The sequence below is a fragment of the Eumetopias jubatus genome, unplaced genomic scaffold (genome assembly GCF_037043125.1).
Source record: "Eumetopias jubatus isolate StellerSeaLion01/CBP00866 unplaced genomic scaffold, mEumJub1_p1.0 scaffold_3, whole genome shotgun sequence".
Taxonomy (NCBI): domain Eukaryota; kingdom Metazoa; phylum Chordata; class Mammalia; order Carnivora; family Otariidae; genus Eumetopias; species Eumetopias jubatus.
Genome location: NW_028274809.1, coordinates 51324674 through 51348420, shown reverse-complemented (window position 1 = coordinate 51348420; position 23747 = coordinate 51324674). Strand labels below are relative to the sequence as shown.

At 35.8% G+C, this 23747-nt stretch overlaps 1 protein-coding gene across 1 annotated transcript in view; it reads right to left on the bottom strand.

Annotated features, from left to right (window-relative positions):
* The window catches only part of PDE1A (phosphodiesterase 1A), a 311354-nt gene that overhangs the window by 48281 nt on the left and 239326 nt on the right, over positions 1-23747 (bottom strand). The window contains exons 4-8 of the mRNA XM_088022094.1: positions 19103-19285; positions 13202-13268; positions 10027-10143; positions 9024-9164; positions 554-654 (exon numbers count right to left, since the gene is read on the bottom strand). Coding sequence (XP_087878220.1) covers positions 554-654; positions 9024-9164; positions 10027-10143; positions 13202-13268; positions 19103-19285 — 609 coding nt within the window. The remainder of the gene's footprint in view (positions 1-553; positions 655-9023; positions 9165-10026; positions 10144-13201; positions 13269-19102; positions 19286-23747) is intronic.

The following is a 23747-nucleotide window of genomic DNA, read 5'->3' as shown; positions in this document are numbered from 1 at the left end:
TCTGTCTTTAAACCACCCAATCTGTGATTTTGTGATAACAGCCCTAGCAGTCAGATATATCTCCACTCTGGTATTTTGATTCTAATAACTGCCATTATTACCATCATTAAAAAAATCTCATTTTCTAATTATTTTAAATTTAGCACTTCACACTAAACAGGAAATAAGGTTTCTTTGATTTTTTCAAAAGCACAATTTTATTACTTTCAAATACATAATGATACTAAACTGATGCCTTAAATAATATGCTGTGAGATTCATCTCCGTCAGTAGATGTCTGACGTGTATGATAGTTCAAAGTATAAGTCCTGGGCAGAGATAAATTATCTGACACATTTTTACATTCTTTAAATTGCTAAATATGTCACTAAATATTTATACAATTTTCTTGATCAATAATTGATTGTTTGTAGCTTAAGGAATTTTGCTAAAATCCATTAAAACTACTTACTAGACATCTTCACTGTTATTTTTAAATTTTCTTAAAAATAATATGTAGAAAAATAAATTTCAAGTTTTAAGTTAGAAAAGTTAGTACTTTTATATAACTTACCTTGTCTGAATATGAAAGTTGTTTGTGGTTCCTGTATGCTCGTAATCATGAATGGCAGCGGCAAAGACCATTGCTAAAATTTCCAGTTCAGTGAGCCAGTGCTAGTAAATTAAAGAAAGATACTATCATATTTAGAAAGCAGAGGCCATGTTGTATTTCTACAAAGGAGATTTTTGTTGTACCCAGTATAAATAATCATATAAATATATTAAATTATTCTTATTGATTTTAAGTACATTTTTCCTTCCTGTTTCACATTCGTTGATTATGCATAATGGATGCTTCTTGTGGTCAATGATTGTTTCATGGCTTATAAATTCAAAATACAGACATTATAATGTTCCTTGCCAATCAGAAAAGGAGTAATTTTCTATGATTTAAAAGGTAAACCTGTGTGGATTTTTGAATTCACAGACTTATGAATTTGGGTTTTCATGAAATCAATTACAGTTTAGTAATTTTTTTTTAGTTTAGTAGTTTTTAACATAAGGACCCATACACCATTAAAATATCTTTAGCTCAACTTTTGTAGAAGACCCTACTATGAGGAAATTTTTCACCTAAGAGTTGGAAAATATTCACTTTGCTCATTACAGAACTGAACTTCACTTATATATTTTATATTAAGATTTGTAAGAGTTTCTAAGAATTTACCAAATTTGTTCTTCACAACACACATATCCTGAATGTGCAATTAAACTTAAAAATAAAAGATTGAACAAGTGTTTTCATATAAAATCCAGAACACCTGCTTCATATACATTGATCTTTCTCTTATCATTTGGATGGTTTAACAAAATTTCTCTGCTATTATAAGTCTACTTAGGTAATGTGGTAGTTTATTCATCACTGAAATTTTGCGTAACAGTTTTACTACACTATCCGTTAGGGTAACCACAGGCAACCACTTAAATTGAAAATAAATAAAATTAAGTAAAATTAAGTCACTTTCCCAGGCACAGGAGCCACATTAAAACTGCTCAGGAGTCACATGTGGCAAGTAGTTACCGTATGGAACAGTGCAGATGCAAAGTGTTTCCATCATCACAGAAAGTTCCATTAGATAGAGGTGCAAGTAGGTGGTACCTGATGGTAGGAATGGAGGATCCCAAAGATAGGGGGTTTGCTCTTAGTAGTCTCATTCCACATACTTGAAACAATTAAATTGTACAAAGCTACAGAAAAATATAATGTAAACTACAGGCATACTTGATAAAAGGTCACAGAAAAAGATACAATAGAAGAGCAGATAGAATGTTTATTTGGTGGCAGTAATCTTGGAAGAAGGATGGACAAAAACAGTACCTAAATGCAATGTGAGGAACAGAGGTATTCTAAGTAGAAAGAGCAAATGCAGAATGTTACTATAGAAGGCCATATGGAAGTTGAATTGCCAATAGTACAACTGTGTTGGAGAGTCAAGTGGAATGAGAATGGGGAGAGAGTGCAGATTATGGGAAGAGTTGATAGACTACTTTGATTAGAGCTGATGAATCTGGATTTTGTATAAAATGCAAAAGGGAGCCATTGTAGGTCCATGAGTCAAAAATGAGCAGTGACAACTGTTGAATTTCATAATTGACAAAGGTATGATTGTATTAATCTTTGCTCCTCTTCACATAACCTATCATAGTAATTGGCACATAGTAGGAACTTAATATTTGTCTGCTGACTTGAATTCTACCAGGTTTGCATTAGGGGGCGGTAGTAAGGAGTAGTGGAAAGAGGCTATGTATAATCAGACAATTCTGGTTTCAAATCTTTGTTGACCCTGAGGCAAATAAGTTATTTACCCTCTCAGCCACAGTTCCAATGAAAATAGAATTAGTGATCATTCCCTGTGGAATTTTAAGAGAAGTTTTTAAGTTAATCTATTCACTGTGCCTTTCACAAATCTTGTCATATAGTAAAATACAGAAAAAATGTCATTTTACTGAACATATTACCTTAAATGAACTGTAGAAGGCATTGAGTCTAGAAAATAATAGTGAGCTAACATATCTTTAGTGATTGCAATTCAAGAATAAATGTCTCACAGCTGGATAACTGAAGCAGAAATGATTTTCAGAACCAATGGGAGTTAATATAACTAGCTATTTTGTGTTTATGGGTGCATTTAATTGTGAGTCATTAAAAGGAAGAATGGCCTCTATTATAGACTGAAGTGGGACTGAAACTTCAATGTCCCCAGTGAGACTGTGGAATTAAACACCATGAAATGAATAGCAATTGAAGTTAAACCAGGTTTTGTACCCCCAGAAACTCATTGTTTTATTTAAAAAAAATGATCCTAGGAACAAGTCACCAATTTTCTTAAGTATATCCTATTTTTTCTGAAGATTTTATTTATTTATTTATTTATTTATTTATTAGAGAGAGAGAGAGGGCACACATTGGGTGGAGGGGCAGAAGGAGAAGAGAATCTTAAGCAGACTCCTCACTGAGTGTGGAGCCCGACGCAGGGCTTGATCCCTGGACGCTGAGATCATGACCTGAGCCAAAACCGAGAGTTGGACACAGATGCACCTTATGTATTTCTTATTGATATATTTAAGATTTACAGATTTAACTCTGATTTAAAAAAGCAATATTTAATATCTACAATAATATAAAATATGAAGCTGCAATTATAAAAACATTAAATTAGTGCAGCAGAGATGGATTTTAATTATAGATTATCTCATAAGTATTTAAAATTATTATCTTCCTAGCTGTCAAAATTGATTATACTTATTTCCTGTTTTTAGTCTCATTATTCTCTGCTTCCCATAAATAGTACTTCCTCCATGAATCCCTCTTATTTATTGCCACACTATGGCCTGAATAATTAAGTTTAAATTATAAAATAGTTTGGGGGCACCTGGTGGCTCAGTCATTCAGCATCTGCCTTCGGCTCAGGTCATGATCCCAGGGTCCTGGGATTGAGCCCTGCATCAGGATCCCTGCTTCGCAGGAAGCCTGCTTCTCCCTCTCCCACTCCCCCTGCTTGTGTTCCCTCTCTCGCTGTGTCTGTCTCTGTCAAATAAATAAATAAAATCTTAAAAGAATTATAAAATAGTTTGAAGAGAGTGAAATGTTGAATGCTCTCACCTAATTTAAAAGCACATCTATTTTGTATTAGTGAAAAGTAGAATTTTGGGCTGAATTTTAGTTCCTTAGCTGTTCATTCATTTTACACTGGTGCCAAATGAGAATTCCAACTCAGAAAATGAATGATTGAATTCATAGATTTTGTAACTGATTCATGAGAACATGCTAGAGAGAATAAAGCTGAGTCCTATCACTCCTCCTAACTAGCACAGTGGCCAGTACATAGCCCACATGCTTCTGGTTGCTCATGGGCAGAAGTAAAGAGTTACAATGATGAGTTATGAGCAGTGCAGACACTGTGCTTCCTCTAAACTGCAGTTTGCATTTTGTCCAGAGAAATGCTCAGGTGGACCAACTCTAAAATGAGCAGTCTCAAATCATATCTTAGGGAGATGCTAACTGCCATCAATAGATTTATAATGATGTCAGAAAGAAAGGAGAAGAAACTAACATTTTAGCTAGACGGTCTCTTTTGATCTGTAGAACCATGCTGTTTTCCATTTATGAGGTGAATGTCTTTATCTTTACTTGGCAGACAACAAAGCTGACTCCTACAGAACTGGGTCAACCTACCAAAGGTTACATAGCTATCAAGTGGCCGAGCAGGAATTCAACCCAAAACCTGATTCCAAAGTTTCTGTTCCTTCCGGAGATCACAATATTCCTTCTATGGATGATGACAGCATTCATTACTTGAGGGAGGCAATATGCAGAATACATTTTTCCAAGGTTTCAGAAGCAGAATTTCTAGTTAGTTTAACTGGGTATATTGATGGGTAGAAGCTCTAAATAGAGCTTTAAGACTTGTGATGTAAATTTTCATATCTAAATTATTAGTGTGTGTGTGTGTGTGAGAGAGAGAGAAAGTGTATGTGTGTATATTAAGGTTGGGAGAATTTCAGGTCAGAAAATCACATTGACCTATTAGTTCCTGGTGTGTCTAAAACAGCATAATTAACAACTCTTTTAGCTAAATTATGGGGTTGGACACTTTTTTCTCTAGCCCTTTGAATAGGATGACAGTTTGCTATAACTTATCCAGTATAGAAAGTGAGTGTTATAATAATGTTAATACATAATACACATAATATAATATATAACAAAAATAAATTGACAATTATTATGATATTAGGATGCGTGTTAATACCTATTATGTTTCAGGAACTAGGCTAGATGCTTTATATATATATCATTGACTCTTCACTGTCATCCTACATGGTGGTCAGTATTATTAGCCACATATTAATGACAAGAAAACCAAGGTAGAGAGTAGTGATCTAGGTCATGGTAGAGCAGGGTTTCAAACCTATGTCTTGATTGCCTTGAAAGCCTGCACTCTTTCTACTCTTCCAAATATTGTTGTCTAGGATGCCATTTGCAAGAACAGAATTTCCACATAGTTGGTAGAATAGAGACATCATGGCATATTTTTTGTACATTGACTGGAGAAAACCTGAGTCATTCCAGAGTGTGGGAGGCCATTTCTGGGTGTGGTCAGGGGACTACAACTTCCAAAGGAAATAGACCTCACGTCATCTTTCTTTCTTCTACTCTTACTATTAGAACACATGGGCAGGAGCCCTTAAATCCAAGTGTTCCCTTACCAAGCCCCTCAGAAGATTTCAAATTCAGAGAGACACTTGGAGGTAGCTTGGCAGCATTTGGTGAAGCAATTTGCTCTTTAGCAAATGGATTGAGCTACCACACACCCCTGTCACCTTGACACAAGGCTACAAGTTAATTAAGTGTCAAAGGACAGAGAGAGACAGACTGAGGGTGTACTAGCATCAACTCTCCTCTGCAGTGTCTACTCCCAGGCTGAGGGTATTCCGTGTGACAGTAACAAACTGAAGGACAATAGCTTCATCACAATCCCCTTCAGGCACTGGTCCTCAGAACATTTTGCAGGGGGCAGGCTGCATTAGTCACCTGACAGTTTGGGGCTACCACTGGAGTGCTCCAGAAATGTCACATGGATAAGACCGTTCTGAAATGGCAGGGGATCAACGAAAGCACTAAAGCCAGTGACCTAGTCTTCCCCATATCAAATCCAAGGAGTTTCACCTACATGAATATTTCTATAATACATTTTTGTTGTTTCAAAGAACCAACACATTCATCTGTGTGAAAATTAATACTCCCCTGCCACTTTTGTCACCTAAAGAAAAGCTTGTTAAAACAACTTCCCTAAAGCTATCAAGCTGGCTGTGAAACCTAGTTTTGGCAACACAGGCAATCAAGTCATAATTCATTTTGCCTTTCCTTTTACCATCAATCATAAAATTTCTCATTACTTCCTGTAGTTTAAATGTATTTTCCTGATCTCAGACAACAATGACAGTCTTCCACTGGACTATTTTTGTAGCGGCCAAACTAATGGATGAGTAAAGAGCCCACTGACACATTGTTGCTGAAGGATGAATAAATCAGAAATGAGTTCCCCAATGAAATCTGCTAAAGTAGAGTGAAGTTTCTGTTTATGATTGGTAAGTTACAGACTATGCAATCTTTATTAATGTCAACTTTCTAGGAGTTGTGCCAGGCTGGACCAGATTTCCTGTCTTCTGGAGAAGTTGGAATGGCTTGTTATATCTGGATACAAGTCCTCCTCACAAGCCTGAGGGAAAAGTCACACCGTGGATTTGAATTGCTCTATTTACCAATAACACGGCATCCTTCATCCCTTCCATGTCACCTTCAGAAGAGAGGTTCTGAAGCTGAAATAGGAGACTTTTCTTTGGCTCCCTTTATACTGATAGCAAAAAAAATAAAAAATAAAAAATGTACTTAAGCAGAAACATATTTTTAAACGATGAAATTTTGGTTACCTCCCAGCATAAAATGGTATATATCTTCTCATTGCATTTCATAATTAAAGTAGATATTTGATTATACTGAAGTAGGCATTACTTTTCCATCCCATCTTGTTCTGAAGAAACTTAATCACCTCAGTTTCCATTTCAGAGTATCACTTAAATATTTCATTTTTCAGTTAATTTTTTCAAAGCCACAGAATTCATGAAAGAGGACATGCCACACTTAAAATGAAAACCATCTCACTGTCAGATTCAAGACGAAGGCCTTAGAAAGGAAACAGCAAGCAGCTCTAACCAGGAAGATGTTGAACTGACTTTTTCAAGGATAACAACATTTGCGGCTGTCAGTAGGCAAAGAGCTCAAGAAACAGCTGTGACTGTGAAGTCTTATTAAAGCAAAGGAACTTTAAAAGAATTTCTCCCTGTGTGTGTGCACACATGCTAGAAACAATTATAAAAAAGGTTACGTATACTGCTTTCTAAAAGCTTATGATATTTTAAAGCTATGTTTTTGCATGCTTGATTTTCTATTTATTATTATTAACTTTTACTTCCTCCTTTTACATGTCAAATCAGACTCCTGGAAAGAAGAGTAAGTTTCAATCAAGGACCAAGGAAATCTAGCCATGACTGCATTTGATCTCAGCCAATGGACACATTTATACCATAAGTCTGTGATGCCCATATATATACCTTACAATAGGAAAACACAAGGTATGAAGTTGACAACACATACAGTTCCGCCTTCTACAAGGTCACAAAGGGGTCATGCTACTGCCTCAGTTAAGGTTTTTGAGATTTCTGCCTCCCTCAAATAGGACTTAACTCCAAAGCAGGTTTTTTTTTTTTTTTTGTAATTTTTTGTAATTTTCTGGTAGAGTGCAGATTTCTACTGAATTGGTGGTGAGATTCCAAGAAAATCCTTTATAAAAAGCCTTTATTAGAAGTAGAGCTTTCAGACATTAGCTATCATCAACTGCCAGCTATGTGAGTGAACCACCATGGATATCTTGCCCAGATGTCCTCAGATGTCTTCAGCTATGGTCGTTAGCTAACTGTAAGCCCATCAACAACCTCAAGTCAGAACTTGATAGTTGGGATCCTTCTAACTACAGACCTTTGAGAGATATTGATAAGTTGTTGTTTTGAGCCACTAAGTTTTGGAACAGTTTTTTTTTGGAGCAAGAGATAATTGAAACATGGGTTAAGAGTGGGATCTGAGCCCAAGGCACTGATGGATGTGCAAACATTTTGGAGGCAAAGAAAGATGAAGAAGAAGAGTAAACAATTTATTCAGAAGAAGAAGAGTAAACAATTTATTCAATCATCATATGAGACACTATTGGACGAACCATAGCAAATGGATTGTATGTGTAGTAAACAGCACACTATAGTTTCTTGGGGAAAAATAAAATTAATATGAATATTTTCTGTATATAATAAAGTTGAAGAATCATGTAACTGTTGTAAATTTTCAAGATCTTCGGGACAACATACTGTGGCCCTAGGGACTTTGCATGGGACCAGATTAGGAATAGTCTCTGGTGTGGACAGATGAGGTATTGAGGATCTCTGGGCCCCAAAGAGTATTTGTTACGTAGATCTGAGTGCCAATGACCCAATAGAATAGGTGTGTGACTTCTGAAGTCAAAATAAGTAGGCAATGCATATTATGGGATTTGATGGAACATTCTACCTTAATGCAATTTATGGCACTGCTTCAGCATAGGCTGAAGGAATCACATAAGGAATCAAGAAGGTACCAAGATTTGGGCATCTCATATGGCCTATACCCCTTTGAACCCACCTCAGTGTGGAATTTTTAGAAGAAAGAGTTGCTCCTTTTTTTCACTTTCCTAAACTCTGAGACATTACAGAAATTCCAGGCAGTGTCAGAATTCCTAACATCTACTTGTGGTTGTCCTGGGATTGCATTGCTGAATCATTTATTTACTTATTCATTGATTCATTTAGATGCAAAGAAGAGAAAAGAGAATTTGGAAAAACTCACATAAATAACTTCCAAAATCCCTATTAGGATTTGATTGTGATTATCAATGCAAGGAAAAGAGAAAAATCCACAGAAGTCAGTTTGAGAGAACATGATAATATGAGGGAAGAGCACTGTAACTAACTTTTATCCCAAGAAGGATTTGATTGTGATTATCAATGCAAGGAAAAGAGAAAAATCCACAGAAGTCAGTTTGAGAGAACATGATAATATGAGGGAAGAGCACTGTAACTAACTTTTATCCCAAGACTTTATCTAGGTCACTTTTTGGTTTTTTGGTGACTCCTATGGGGAAAAATTATAAACAAAAATGTTCTGGAGTCCAAATTTTGGAAAATTTGCAGTATATTTACATTTGCCTCTGCGTATCTCTTTTTTCATGGAATTAAAGTATTTTTTGGAAAATGTATATTATGATAACTCATTAACCCTCAGAAATCCAAAAGATCATCACTTATAATACTCCTGTAGGTATTGAAGGGACAATGGCAATGTAGGAGAAAGGAATTTAATGTTCCAAATTAACAAACTTCAGTTATAAAAACTTTCTTACCATGATACCTGTATGAAGCATTATGTAATGCACAGTTTGAGTGACATCAGCTGCATGAATCAAATTGTGATAAGGATTTTTGTACTTGCTGTAACCAACTTCTAAACCTTCTGCAAAGGAAATTAGGCAAGAAACAGGAATCTGCAAAAAGTAATAATCATGATTATATTTTGACCAAAATAGTAGCACTAAATCAACATGAGCACAACAATGTTTGGGATGGGACACAATTGTGAGTCAGATGTGGGCAGTAGTTTTTTGAGGTTAAATGCAGATTGCTCTGAAAAACTATTTCATTAACCTGTTAGCTTTCAATCCTAAAACAGATTGTAATCCCCAGGTGTTTAACTAAGATGAAATAGCAATCTTACACATACTATTGTCTTTAAATGTTTATATCTTCCAGAGTCAAGACAGAAGGCTAGTTCTTAAAAGGGTAAAATTCCAAATTACAATTGGTGATGTCTAGTTTTTCTATCTGTAATACAAGGGATTAAAATAAATGACCTTCCAGCACCTTCTAGCTCTGAAATTTCCATGATTCCATTGGTAATGATGAAAGGTACAGGTTGCAGAGTGCTTAGAAATCTGGATCAAATCTGCTGCTTAAATGGCTCTAAAATGAAATTAATTAGAAGCCCTTTCATCTCAGTTCAAGAAAAGCTGCCAAGAAAGGTTCATTCTGTGTTTTATGAACACAGAAAATCATATTTTTTAAAAACATAGCTCCCAATCTCTACATGACTGGTCTGTGGGTAATTCAGGCGGATGCTGGTATCTTGTTGGAATGAGGCAATAATGGCCTCACGATGTCCATGTGGCTATATGTCAGTGAGTTGTGGAAAATGGCTATATCATGTGGTGAACTCATCCCCCTAGTTCTGTGACCTGCCAACTAGAAACATTATAAAATGCATTGATTAATGACTCGATGTTCTGCATTTTCATTCTCATTCAGATAACTAATTCTAAGAGCATTTCATTTTTGTTCCATGTTTCTAACCTTGAAACGATTGATAAGATCATATCTGGTAAACAGTTCATAAATCATAAACTTCAGACTGTGTTCTCCACTTGCTTCATTTAAGGCAAATACATCAAAAGACCATTTATCAACATCCTGTAAAAAAAAGGAGTAAATGCTTCAGATGACAATATTATATAGTTGTTTCTTTCTATGAAAAGTTCTTGGAGAGATCAGGCATTGTAGATTTAGCAGGTCACATTTTAATTTAGAACATCGGACTATATTTTTTCCAGTGTCTGATATGACAGAGCCACTTAGTATCCATGGGTTCACAAAAGTGAGGCCTTAATGCGTAATGTAAGTGCTAAAATCTTCCCCTTAATCCCAAAGTTATCAAACCTGATGTAATAAACCTGATAACACTATAATACTGATCTTATTCTCAATCCCTCTTCAAATTCATGCCATAAATCACTTGCCCAGAGTGGGCTTCATTTTAAGGTAGAATTACAGGTTATGTGGGTGATGTTAATGGAGGGATAGGGGAAAGTAGCCCCAACTTCTCTTTCCCACCCACTACTTTCTACATGGCTTGAAATTCCACCATAAGAGTTAATCCTTTGATTTAAAGCTTTGATATTTTATGTCTTCTTTTAAGTTGCAAATACCCTAGAAAGATAGAGTATATACTACCTTATTACTCACTCTAACCTTGGCTGATTCGTTTATACTCTCCTCCAGGGACAGATGGAAAGGAAAAGGAAGTGAGTCTTTTGATTGAGAAGGAGGAGGAAAGTAATTATAGCATTTCAGGCGATTCCTGAGGGAAGTGGCCAGGCCTATAGGGAAACACATACATGCCCTTGGAAAAAATCCACTGCCGGTGGGAGAGAAAGCAATGAGAACTATGCCAAACCATTCCAGCTACCTCATGATTTTTGCTTTAGGTAATTCCAGGTTGAAAACTTGTCGAGGGGTTCACAAAATGGACTTGTAACAAGTGATATCCTATACACTAAGGAGGTTTTCATGTAAAGTGGGAGCTCCAATACTAAAAAAAATCACTGAAAGTTTAAAAATTTGAAGAAATACAACAGTCAGTTCTAATAATTATTAGAAACTCTTAGCAAATTGTGTGTTTACATACACACAGCTGGTTCAGTATTAAATAGGGCAACCTTAAAAACTGTGTGTTAATTTTGAATTTGAGCTGGGATTATTTAGAATTTTATTCATTTAATACATTTTTTTTTTACAGAGGCCAACGATCTGTACTATAACATGCTGAAACTAAACTGAGAATCTGATAAATAGTATTCAAACAGTCTCCTTTAAAAATACTGCTTTTGAAAGTATTAATAGCAACTTCAAGTGGTATTTTTAAATACTTGAAAACACCAATAAGATATTTTTTTATTTGCTTGTATGCCTTTGTTAAATTCCTTCCATTTGGCCATGATTTGATTCCCAAACACTTGCCTTATCTGTTTGTAAATTTAAAATCTCTGAAGGTTATGTTAGAAGGCATTTTGCCATCAGTAAAGCTCAAATGAGGCCAAAATATCTTTTATCAAATTCCAAAGAATTAGTTCAGATTGTTAGGAGGCTGCTATTTATAGTTCCTTCTAGGGGTTTCCCACTGAATAAAAGGTTAGTTTTCCACTTTGGGGGATTTTTATCAACAATGATGATTTACATTTATAAACTACTGCAGATGCTTCATTGAGAACAAACAAGACAAGAAGGTATCTCAGGAAGTAAGAACTATTTAACTAAAAATATTCTTTTTTTAAAGATTTTTATTTATTTATTTGACACAGAGAGAGACAGCAAGAGAGGGAACACAAGCAGGGGGAATGGGAGAGGGAGAAGCAGGCTTCCCATGTAGCAGGGAGCCCGATGCGGGGCTCGATCCCAGGACCCTGGGATCATGACCTGAGCCGAAGGTAGACACCTAATGACTGAGCCACCCAGGTGCCCCTATTTAACTAAAAATATTCTTTACTGGTGATATTTCCTCCCTCAACCTATTAGTTTATACATTTTTTATACCATATTTTAGAAAAGTGTTTACTTTCTCTCATACGAAAATATTGTGTTCGTTTCTAAGTAAAGGTTATTAAAATAAAAAAATAAAAATAAGTAATATTTTTGCTTACAGTTGACAAAATCAAATCTCACAAGATCCAAGGAGTAATTAATATCTTATAATTTGACATTTCACTTATATACTTGTCTTTTTTTATAGCTTTAGAAACATAAATGTAAAAAAGTATCCAAGAAAAACTACGTTTTTAAATAAGATTAAAGTCTAATATGCAGCAGAGGAGAAAAAAAAACAAATGCAAAGGGGATGAGTAAAAGGAAATTAACAAAAGAATATAATATAAATAGCAATATAAATTTAAACTAGAAAAGGAATTTAATAAACCCAAAATAAAGCAACTCAGGATATTCTGTTGCCAGTGTCCTTTAAATTCTTGGGTGATACAGGAAAACCACCATGAAATTGTTAGAGGAGACAAACTTGAATTTCTCCACCCAAATTAAATGATAAAAAGAAATAAGGGATGTTGAATGATGAGCTTAGAATAGGAACAGTGCTCATGCATACACAGGCAGTGGAGACAAGTGAACCAAAAACTTTCACCACTTTAGAGTTTTGACTCCACTTATTTCTAACATTTAATACTGCATTTGGGCCTCAGCCACAGAAAAAGCAGAGATAAGGGAGATGAATATCTTTTTTGCTTTCTTTCTTAATTTTATCTTTGTATATGTTCTCAGACCTAAAATTCTAAAGAAATTTCTTTCATATAAGTTTTGTCCTGGAACATCTTTTTTTTAGTGCATGCAACTTTCCCACAATATATACATAAGAAAATATGTATATTCTGACAAGTCCTGGTGCCATCTCAAAATTGAATTCAAGATCCACCTAAATAAAGCATGAAGAAGAAAAAAAAACACATACGTGTGTGCACACACTTGCATATGCATTGACATAGTTTGTTAGTGTAAATCAATCCTCATTTAAGTCTACAATGTGTCATGATTTGGAACACATGACATGTTGTGAATGGCTGTAGTATTTTTCACGTACCAATGCATAAGCTGCAGCAAAGACCTATTCTCATTTTCTCCCAGCCATTTTAAGAAGATTTTTAAAAAATGACTATTTGAAAAATTTAAATAATTGAAATTATTTCACCTTTAATGTGACTATGACAGCTTCTGGATATACCAAACCAACCATGTGATAGGACTTTCTGTACATCCTGAAAAAGAAAAATAAGTGTGTATATATAAGACTCATTTACTCAAAGTTTTCAACTATTTTTTAAATATAAGGGAAAAGATTACTTTTGGCATGTTCACCTTTTATCATTAGTTACAGGCTTTCTTTTGGCAACAATAATAAATATGGTCACCATTTACTGAGAATCTACAATGTGACAAATGTTAATGTGAATATGTCTACACACAAGCACCCTATTAAGTCAATACGATTGACATCTTTTTCTTTGCTTCGTCCTATTAAAAGAGACTGTCCTTTGTATATGCAACAGAGCTTTCTGGCATGCCACCATATCAATGACAGAAGAATATTCTTGTTTTGCACCCATGAATGTGCCAAAATTTTTGGTCTGGAAGCTGAATGTCATTAAAATATTTCCTTTATGGATTTCTTTCTTCTTCTTCTTCTTTTTTTTATAAAATGGAAATTATAAGAGAGAATATGTAGTATCATCGGAATTTATACAGCTTCCTTTTTTTAAAGTTAAAAATACTAGGGCAGACCATATTGACAAAAATTGCTGAAGTTTGTTCAAATTATCCTTTAATAAAAATTAAGAAACCTTATGCAGAACGAAGTTATTTCAATTTTTATAATAGTACAAATAAAAGTATTTTTATTAATCAGTAATTTGCTGGATCTTCTGATGGGCAACCAAAATGACATAAACCAAAAAAATGAAACTCTTCCATTAGTTCATGTGACAAGAAAACCAATGTGATATCCCAATGTGTAAGAACAGCATAGACTTCTATTCAGAACTGGAAGATGCATGGTTCATTCCCCAATGTCCTGGGAAGAAAGAATTAACTATCAATCATTTCCCTTCATTTTCATATTGTTAGTCCTTTGGCAAGCTACATTCCTAGACTATACTGTTGTAACTTCTCCCAAGATGCCTGAACAAAGTCATAATTTAATGATTATATCATTAATTTATATGAGGGAGGTCAATATAAGAAATAGTCATTTGGAAAATATTTTGCAATTTCATAAAATTGAATTTATTTCAGTTTTATTCAGAATTTATTCAGAATTATTCCACTACAGAAGACACTTTTTTTTTTAAGATTTTAAAAATTTATTTTAGAGAGAGAGAGAACACAAGTGGTAGAGGCAGAGGGAGAGGGAGAGAGAATCTCAAGCAGAAGCCACATTGAGCGCTGAGCCCAATGCAGGACTTGCTCTCACGACCCCAAGATCACGACCTGAGCCAAAACCAAGAGTCATACACTTAACTGACTGAGCCCCCCAGGCACCCCTAGACACTAACCTTTTTGATTCCATGTACCTTATGGATTAAAAATCCATAAGACACATTACTTAGTGTCTATGTAAAACCTCTCTTTTAAAGAGAATAAGTGCCAAATAATTCATGTTTCTCTCTCTCTCTCTCTCTTTTTTAAAAGATTTATTTATTTGAGAGAGAGAGGGTAGGGGGTAGAGGGAGAGGCAGGTTTCCTGCGGAGCAGGGAGCCCGATGCGAGGCTCCACCCCAGGACCCTGGGATCATGGCCTGAGCCGAAGCCAAGAGATGGTCACTTAACCAACTGAGCCACCCTGGCGCCTCTCATGTTTCTCTTTTTAATCTTGACTTCTTGAAAGCTCAGAATTAAAAAATTTCATTTACGTATATCTTTAGCCTAGGCTTCCTTGGTAAAGTATCCCCTCATTTTATCACAGAGATCTTATTACTTTATTTCACTATTTCCATTTAATGTTTATTTTAAATAACTCTGAATAATTTTTGAATGTGGGTAATTGGCTTTAATAAAAAATTATCCTTATTCTCTAGCTCCCTTGGAAGATTTCAGAGCATTTTATAAATAAAAATACTTAATTACTCCATTGAGATAGGCATAATTATTGTAGTCTTGCAGGCAAGGAAATTGGTAATTGCACTATAACAGACCCAGAAAATAATTATTGTCAATAATGATATTTAGTTATTGTGTGGGTTTTCTTGGAGACAACAGTCTTTTCTATCTATTTTTCTAGTCATCATTACTAAAAAATGGAGGGACAGGGAAAATAAAAGGATAATGGTCCAGGAAAATAAGGTCAATAATCAGTAGTAAGAAATTAAAAAAATTAAGTAACTTTCAATCCCTGTGACTTCATGACACAGAAAAGCAGTAGGATGTAGCAAAGAGAAGACATGCTTTAAATCACAGACTAGCCACTCACTAACTATGTGACCTTTGGAAAGCTATTTAATGTCACTCATCTGTGAAATGAGGATAATTATAAGCTTTTTGTGAGGAGTAAATGATATAAATGTCTACCGTAATATAATAAATGCGCAATACAAGAAAGCCATTATTATTATTAATGTTACTGTCCTCACTACTCTGCAGCCAGGGCTGTTGCCTGCAATTCTTGGTTCTTTGGGGCTCCCAGGGCTCTGTGGGAACTCTGGTGCTGATCTCTTAGACCTGGACTACATCTGAGGAATGAATGTCAGTGTGCATTCTCATTACATGGAATGTAAAGCGAGACCAAGAAGATTGTCCTTCTGAGGAAATGAAGGAAGTTCCCCATTATCAACTTCTAATCCTGTAATAAGGAATAGAATATTAGGACAAAAAAAAAATGAAGATGACAGTTCAGAATCCGTGTGGGGGAGACCTTAACACAGTCACCTCACACTTGAGTAAATCACGGATATATTACAAGCTGCTGAAAAAGAACAATGAATTTCCTGGGCTCCTGCAAGTGGTGAATGTCCAACTGGAAATATGGGGGACTCTTTTTGGAAGTCTTTACTAGAGTTGCAATGTGTAATTCAAAAACTCAAAAAAACTCCACAAAAACCAAAAACTATCTTATTTCAGACACTGCGTTAGGTAAGAGACCAGTGGCGAACAAGAAAAAGGCAGTTGCTGCTTTCGTGAGGCTTACTGAACAGTGAAGAGGGGCAATAAATAAAAAAATACATGATAACAAGCAGCACTCACTGCTGTGAGGTAAACCACCGGTCAGGGTAGACAAAGTGATGTACACTGTACAGAGTGCTAAGGGAAGGCATCTGGAAAGACAGGAAGGGCCATCCAGGAGCAGGGCAGGGCAAATCATTTTTGGTAGAGGGAATAACAGCATTATGGTCCCACGGGGAGAAAGAGTTAGGGATGTGGGTTGAAATCAGAGCAAGATAGATATTCGCTCAAAAATGAAGGTAGCATTTGATGAGGCAAGAGGGTAAAAAGGTGCCGAATCCTGAAAAACCATGGTAGAGAAGTCGCCCTTAATACCAAGTGAAATGGAAAACCATCAGATGGTTTTAAGCTTAGGAGTGACAAGGACTAATTTATATTTTAAAACGTCACTGTAGAATGACTTGTTTGGAAATGGCAGTTGAGGAAATGGGGGGCCCAACTGGAAAGCTACTGTCATATTTCTGATGGCAGGTGACAGAGCTGGGGGCTGGGGTTGCAGGAGGGGAGATGGGAAAGTGAACTGATTCAAGGTATCTCTGGGTAATGAATTGCCAGGACCTGCGGAGGCACGGAGTCTTGTGGAGGGGAGACTTGAGAGAATACTCAGGAAAGCTTTCTAATTTTCAAAATTGAAGATGATCATTTTGAAAATTCAAGATAAACATATGCCCCTATTTTTATGCACCTCCTAATGGGGACACAAGAGTAATTAAAGAGATTTCATTTCCATATGTTTGTAACTTACTGATTTCTTCAAGACTGCTTGCTAGTTTAGTTACCTTAGGTATATTTGCTATTTCTACAGGCCATTAAATAAAATATTTTATGTAGCTTATGAAAAAAATGAAAATTTAGCATATCAATATATTTTACAGAAATCTTAATCTTTTACTGGATGGAAATAGAAATTGACTCCCACAGTTTGCAACCTTTTTAGTTTGCCAAGTTCTACAGTATTTTCCTGAAAAAGACAAAATACACATTCTTCCAGCAAATCACACATATTCTCTTTTATTGGTGATTCTCTCACTGACTTTCTGAACTACTATTGAGATATTTTCAATTTGGTGTTAATGAAAATAAATAACTGTCATACACTTTCCTAAGTTGTTTTTTTTAAAAAATGGCAACATGGTTATGGATATTCTTTCTCGCCAGCCCTGCTTCCCTATTGCAGACTTCTGGTCCCACCTGGCAGAGTTGAGACCAGTTTATGCACCTTATAAGGGGGTGTGGGTATCACCTCACCACACTAATCAAATTGCTTATTATGAGGATTCTTTTATCGAAGCCAATTAAATATGGTTAATAAATACTCGAAATAATTTAAATAATCACTGAGTGGTTATTATCGTGAATAGCAGAAGCACAAAACAAGAAACGTCAAGTTTTATGTGCTGTAGTTTTATTTTTAAATGGCATCAAATATTTCTTGCAATGCATTCTCATTTACATTTTTAGGAATCCAAATGTGTTTCCTATTTTTCCTTTAACAGAGGAAAATTAAAGTATATAATATCCATTAGAAATAATAGAAATCTCAGAAGATGAAAAATGATGTGGTCTCTCTTAAATGTAAGCACACTGACAAAAAAAAAAAACTCTCTTCCTCAATTTTATTAGTTTAGAAAATGTTTCATCTTTTTATATATAATTTAATATAATGCAATATTTTTAATCTAAGCAATTTCTAGTAACTAGTTTTCAAAAATTGTCAGATGTAACATGTTTATTTCAAGTATTTTATTTAGTTTTAATTCTGGAACATCTTGTTTCCGAGACAGAAAAATAGGCTGTATTCTTAAAGGGCTAAACACATATAAAATTAGGCCACATTAACATGTATTTCACATGAGAAACTATGGTGATTCGATTTGGAGCATCTAGGGGTCATCAAGTATTCCTTGCTTCAGTGACAGAAATGTCAAAAGCTCTTCAAAAGCCGACATAAGGAGCTTTTCTCCCGTGATGGAAAGAGGACAGTCTTTTTGCTTCAATGCAGAGAAAGGCCTGTTTGATTTTGGTATGTAGTACAGAATTTGTTTTATGAAATGTTACATTTTATGCAAATAAAATTAGTTGTGTAACACATGAACATGCTATAATTTTTTAAACAGTTACTCACAAAGGTACATTTGAGGGCATTGGCCATTCAAAAGTCTTTGCTTTTAGTCTTTCCTTTTTAAAAAATATTTTATTTGCACATGTGTGTGAGACAGAGAGAGAAAAAAAGAGAAAGGGAGAGAAAGAGCGCGCGCGCGCGTGAGCAGGGGGGAAGGGCAGAGGGAGAGGGAGAAGCAGGCTCCCAGCTGAGCAGGAAACCCGACGTGGGGCTCTATCCCAGGGCCCTGGAATCATGACCTTAGCCGAAGGCTGACACAACCGCCTGAGCCACCCAGGCACCCTTGCTTTTAGTCTTTAGATCAATTTATTTATTTATTTATTTATTTATTTATTTATTTATTTATTTATTTAATTTTATTTATTTCTTTGACAGAGAGAGAGAGAGAGCACAAGTAGGTAGAGTGGTAGGCAGAGGGAAAAGCAGGCTCTCTGCTGAGCAGGGAGCCAGAGTGGGGCTCTATCCCAGGACCCTAAGATCATAACCTGAGCCGAAGGCAGATGTATAACCAACTAAGCCAGCCAGGCGCCCCAGTCTTTATGTCAATTTAAAAGAAGTAAAAGTAATAAACCCAGGACAAAACATTTTTGTTAAGGCAAATTCATAACAAAGTTCTAAATTTGCTCATTCTGGGTATACTTATAATTGAAGTGTTCCTCAATAAGTAAAATGTTTGACTCATATAACTTTGATATGGTGAGTGTATCTCCTGCCTTCCAAATTTTATCATCCTGAGGTACTAACAATTCCACTTACCTTTCCACAAAAATTCCAGCTTGAACAGCATGCACAATGCTTCGAAATTTTGGTTTTTCCTCAGATTTCTTTTTCATCATCCCCATTTTCCTTGTGAAGGTGGATGCCAACCAGTCCCGTACTTCTGATGGGACCGAATCTGTCTGAATGTCACTGAGCTCATCTTCAGTATCCAGCAGTCTTCTACAAAAATGTATACAGATTAAACTTTAGGAAAAAGTGAAGAAAATCTGATAACAAAACAAACATTGCAATAGGATTGAAAATATAGCAAATCACTCTCTGATCATCCCTTAATACGAACTACTTAAAAAAAAAAAACGAAAGGAAAAATGATTGGATTAACATTTGAAAAGCTCTGAATTTCTCAAACTGATCATCTTCTAAAGGCAAGCACTAACGGACTTAAGCTTTTGCAGCTTACCAAACGTGATACCGTGATACCGGTCTGGAGGTACCAATTCATACACTATTCTGGTAATGAAAAGTACTAAAATGGAGAAGAGAGTTCATACGCAGGTGTCTGCTATGGAAGGAGGCAACTGGAGTGGAAAGAAAACAAGGAGTAGAAGCTATCAAAGTCGTCTCACATTTACTAATCTTGCTTATATATAATAGAGCTAGCACAGGCTGCTTGCATAAGGCCTCGGAGTCTACAAAAGTCATTCACATGTGTTACTTGAGTGCTATCTCTAAATTTTAGAGAACAATTCATCAAGTACTCTAAAAGATATTCATTCTGAGATCAACATCACAGGTTAAAAAAGTGAAGAAAAAAGATAAATAGATTATTTTGGAAGCTCATTTTAGGTGACAGAGCCAGCAGAAGTGGGAGAGAGACACCCTGAGTTAAGTGTGGATGCTGTCTTGAGGGTGGAGACCAGGCGTGTTTAGAAGTGCAGGTGAGGAAATCAAATGCACGAGGGGGGAGTGAATGGGAGTGAAACCACCGCGCTGTCTTGTCCTCTAGAAGCTCCAGATAGACAACACTGACTGGACTGAGGGGTGTAGAACCTGCCGTTAAGGATGGTCAGCTCCAGTGATCCAGAACTTCCTAAAGGTGTGAACAGGGAAGACAGTGTGAAAGACTCCCCACAAATGACAAAACACTCTACCGAGAGATTGAGCTTTGCCTCTGGGAAGAACACAGGCCATCTTTGTCTGTCGCTTGACTTTGTTGTATCCGTGTCAGCACACGATAACTCAGAGCTATTTTTAGCGCACTTTAGTTTTGGCTTTGGGGTTCCATTCGCTTAGGTAAATCTCTTTGTACAGAGTGAAGCCCAGGGATCATAAGCTGATGGAAAGAAGACAGAATGACAGTGTGTGCTAAGGCCTCCAGGACAAGTCACACCAACTTGAGAGGGCAGGAACCAAGGAAAGGGCAAAAAAGGTAGAAAGCCCACCCACCAGCACCCAATGATGCCAGAAAGAGTCTCAAAAGGTAATGGGTATTAAAGAGGGCATGTATTGAATAGAGCACTGGGTGTTATACGCAAACAATGAATCATGGAACACTACATCAAAAAAATTAATTAATTTAAAAAAACTAAAAAAAAAAGGTTATATGATGACCTCTATGTGCTGCTTTTTTCTAGAAACATTCAGAGCACAGTCACTTGCCAATATTTACTTTTCATGGTATTACCACACAAATGCATTTATGAAATGACTTATGAGAAAATATATACATCTTAAGTGCTGGAGTTATAAAACTACATGTATACGTATGAAGATAGAAGAGCCTTAAGTAACTGGAAGTTAATGCTGATTAATACTTACTTTGTATCTTTTTTAACTTTCTTTTGGAACTTATGTTTGGGTGGTTTTGATTTATCCTTAATACACTGACATTGTAACCCCAGGCAAAATATTTTTTTTTTTTTTGCGTTTTGTCCACTTTAGCCCATTTAGCCCATTGCAGCAAGTCACTACACTACATGGTCTGAAAATTCAGGGCTTATGCTATTTCCATTATTTCTTATCTAGTGATCAGATAAAACCACAGAACAGGACAGGTGGAATGGGAGTCATTGAGGTGTAATCCTGTGATGTCACCAAGCTCCAAGAATTCTCCTGCTGCCTTGTTTTATCTGCTACTCAAAGTAGAATGACAGACACATTGTAATGGAGGTCAATTGATTCTTTGAAAATTTGATGTTGATGACTTTAAGACTGTATGTTCTAAACTCATAAATTATCCAAGACAGATCATCAACAAAATCAGCATACAGAAATGAGATATCAAATAGGGATATGAGACTTAAGAGTCTGGTAATATGGTTATTCTTAATCATGATGCATGATGCCATTCATTAAGAAGGAATGAACATATAATCTTGGAGAAAGAGTAATGTGGATTCATTTTTGGATATACGAATAAAGGAGTGTGTAAAGAGGAAGGCATGAGATATGCTATTCTATAACTAAAAGCAAATTTTGAAAAAGCAACAAATACCTCTTCAATGGTTAATTTTATGTGTTAACCACGGCTAGGGTATAGTGCCCGTATTTGGTCAAAGATCAGTCTAAGTGTTGCTGTCAAGGTGTTTTTTTAAATGTGATTGACATTCAAATCAGTAGACTTTGAGTAAAGCAGATTACCTTCCATAATGTGAGTGGGCTCATCCAATTAATTAAAGGCCTTAAGGGATAAAACAGAGATTCCCTTAAGAGGAAGTAATTCTGCCTTCAGACTGCTTTCAGACTAAAGATTGTTAACACTTACTCCTGCCAGAATTTCCAGCCAGTGTCAGCCTGTTCTGAAGATTTCCATCTTACCAGCCCCCACAATCATGTGAACCAATTCCTTAAAATTAATTTCCATCTCTCTCTCTCTTTCTCTCATTCTCTCTTTCTAATAATATAAAGGCTAAGGAGATAGAATATTTCTATCATTCATGAACACTATGTGGTAACTACCTGCATGGATTATAAATCCGATAGATGACAAAGGCACAACTCTGCATTACATTAATATTCACTTAATAGAGAACATCACTTGTACTTCTGGTTTGAAATATAAAAATCATTTGCAAGGAACTAAAATGCCTTTGTAGCTATTATGTCTAAACACCAAACTGTCTTTTCATGTATTAATAGCTCTTTTTTTATTGCTGAATCATAATCTATTGTATGGATATATTAGTTTGTTTATACATTCAACCATGGTCATCTTGGTTGCTTCCAAGTTCTGACAACTACAAAAAAACTGTTATAAATAGTTGTATGCAGACTTTTCTAGTTCATTTGAATAAATACCAAGGACCACAATGGTAGGATTATATGGTAAGAGTATGTTTCGTTTTTTAAAGAAACTTCGAAACTGTATCCCAAGGTGGCTGTACCGTTTTGCATTCCTACCAGCAATGAATGAGAGAGAAGCCAAGCCACCATCATCTCTCTCCTGGCCAACTGCAGTAGCCTCCCACTGGTCTCCCTGTTCTTGTCCTGACCCCCTTTAGTCTCTCTTCGGCAGCCAGAATGCCTCTTTAGAGTCAGACCTTGTCAATGCCTAATTCATGAAGTCCTACATAGCTCATCACAAGCGCTGTCTTTACCTTCATCTCCTAACTAGTTTCCCCTTACGCATTTTGTTCCAGCAATACTGACCTCCTTACTGTGCTCAACCCTGCCAGGCTTACTTCTGCTCTAGGGTCTTTGCACTTGCTGTTTGCTTTGTTTAGACTCTCTTACCATATTTGAGAGGATCATTTTCTCACTGTATTCAGGTAAAGAGGGCTTCCCTGCCCCCCCCAACTCAACTAGTAAACACCTCTATTCTGTCTTTTTGTCCTACTATCAACTTCTTAGCACTTACCATTACTTGATATCATGTTGTATGTTTACTGGTTTGTTTATTCACTTTATGTTTCATCCACTAAACTGTAAAGACCTTGAAAGCAGAGAGTTGGTCTGTTGTTTTTTTTTTTTTTGAGCATTATTGTATCACCAGCACCTACAACAGTGCATGGTACAGAGTAGGAGATGAACATGTATCTATTGAATGTCTAGAAAACATCTAGAGATATTTCCGCTAAACTAGTATAAGTGATTACTTTTGAGGAGTAGAGTGAGGATGGGGATGGTAGAAGAAACTTTAGTCTTTAGAGTCCTATATTATTTGATTGATAATCAGCAGCAGCATCCTGGGAGTGAATTCACTGTTGGCAATCATCTCCTTCATTGCTTTTAGGATAATTTGCGTTTGAATAACCCCTTTAAAATTTTTGAAGCAAATTATGGGGCAACATGTATATTTAGTGTGGAAAAGACATTAAACATTTTTATGGCATTTTGAATTATAGGCACAGTAAAAAGAAATTTTAAAAATTGTATACACTGTGTGCATGCCTTTAGCCCAGAAAGTCAGTATTTCTGTTAAATACTAACTCTTTTAGACTCATTTCTCAAGTAGAGTATAATAAGACATTCCTAAGGAAGTTATAAATAAGTTGTAGCAGACTCATTAAGATAATTATTTTTCAGTTTGGAGAAAAGAAACTTGAAAGACATGTGAATAAAACCTAAATATAAACAAATTTTTAAAAAACCAACACACCTAATGGCATGTTATTTCTCCCCACTCCTCTCCATCTCTCTCTTCTCCCTTTTGTTCTCCCTTTCCCTGGCACCTGCCTTGTAC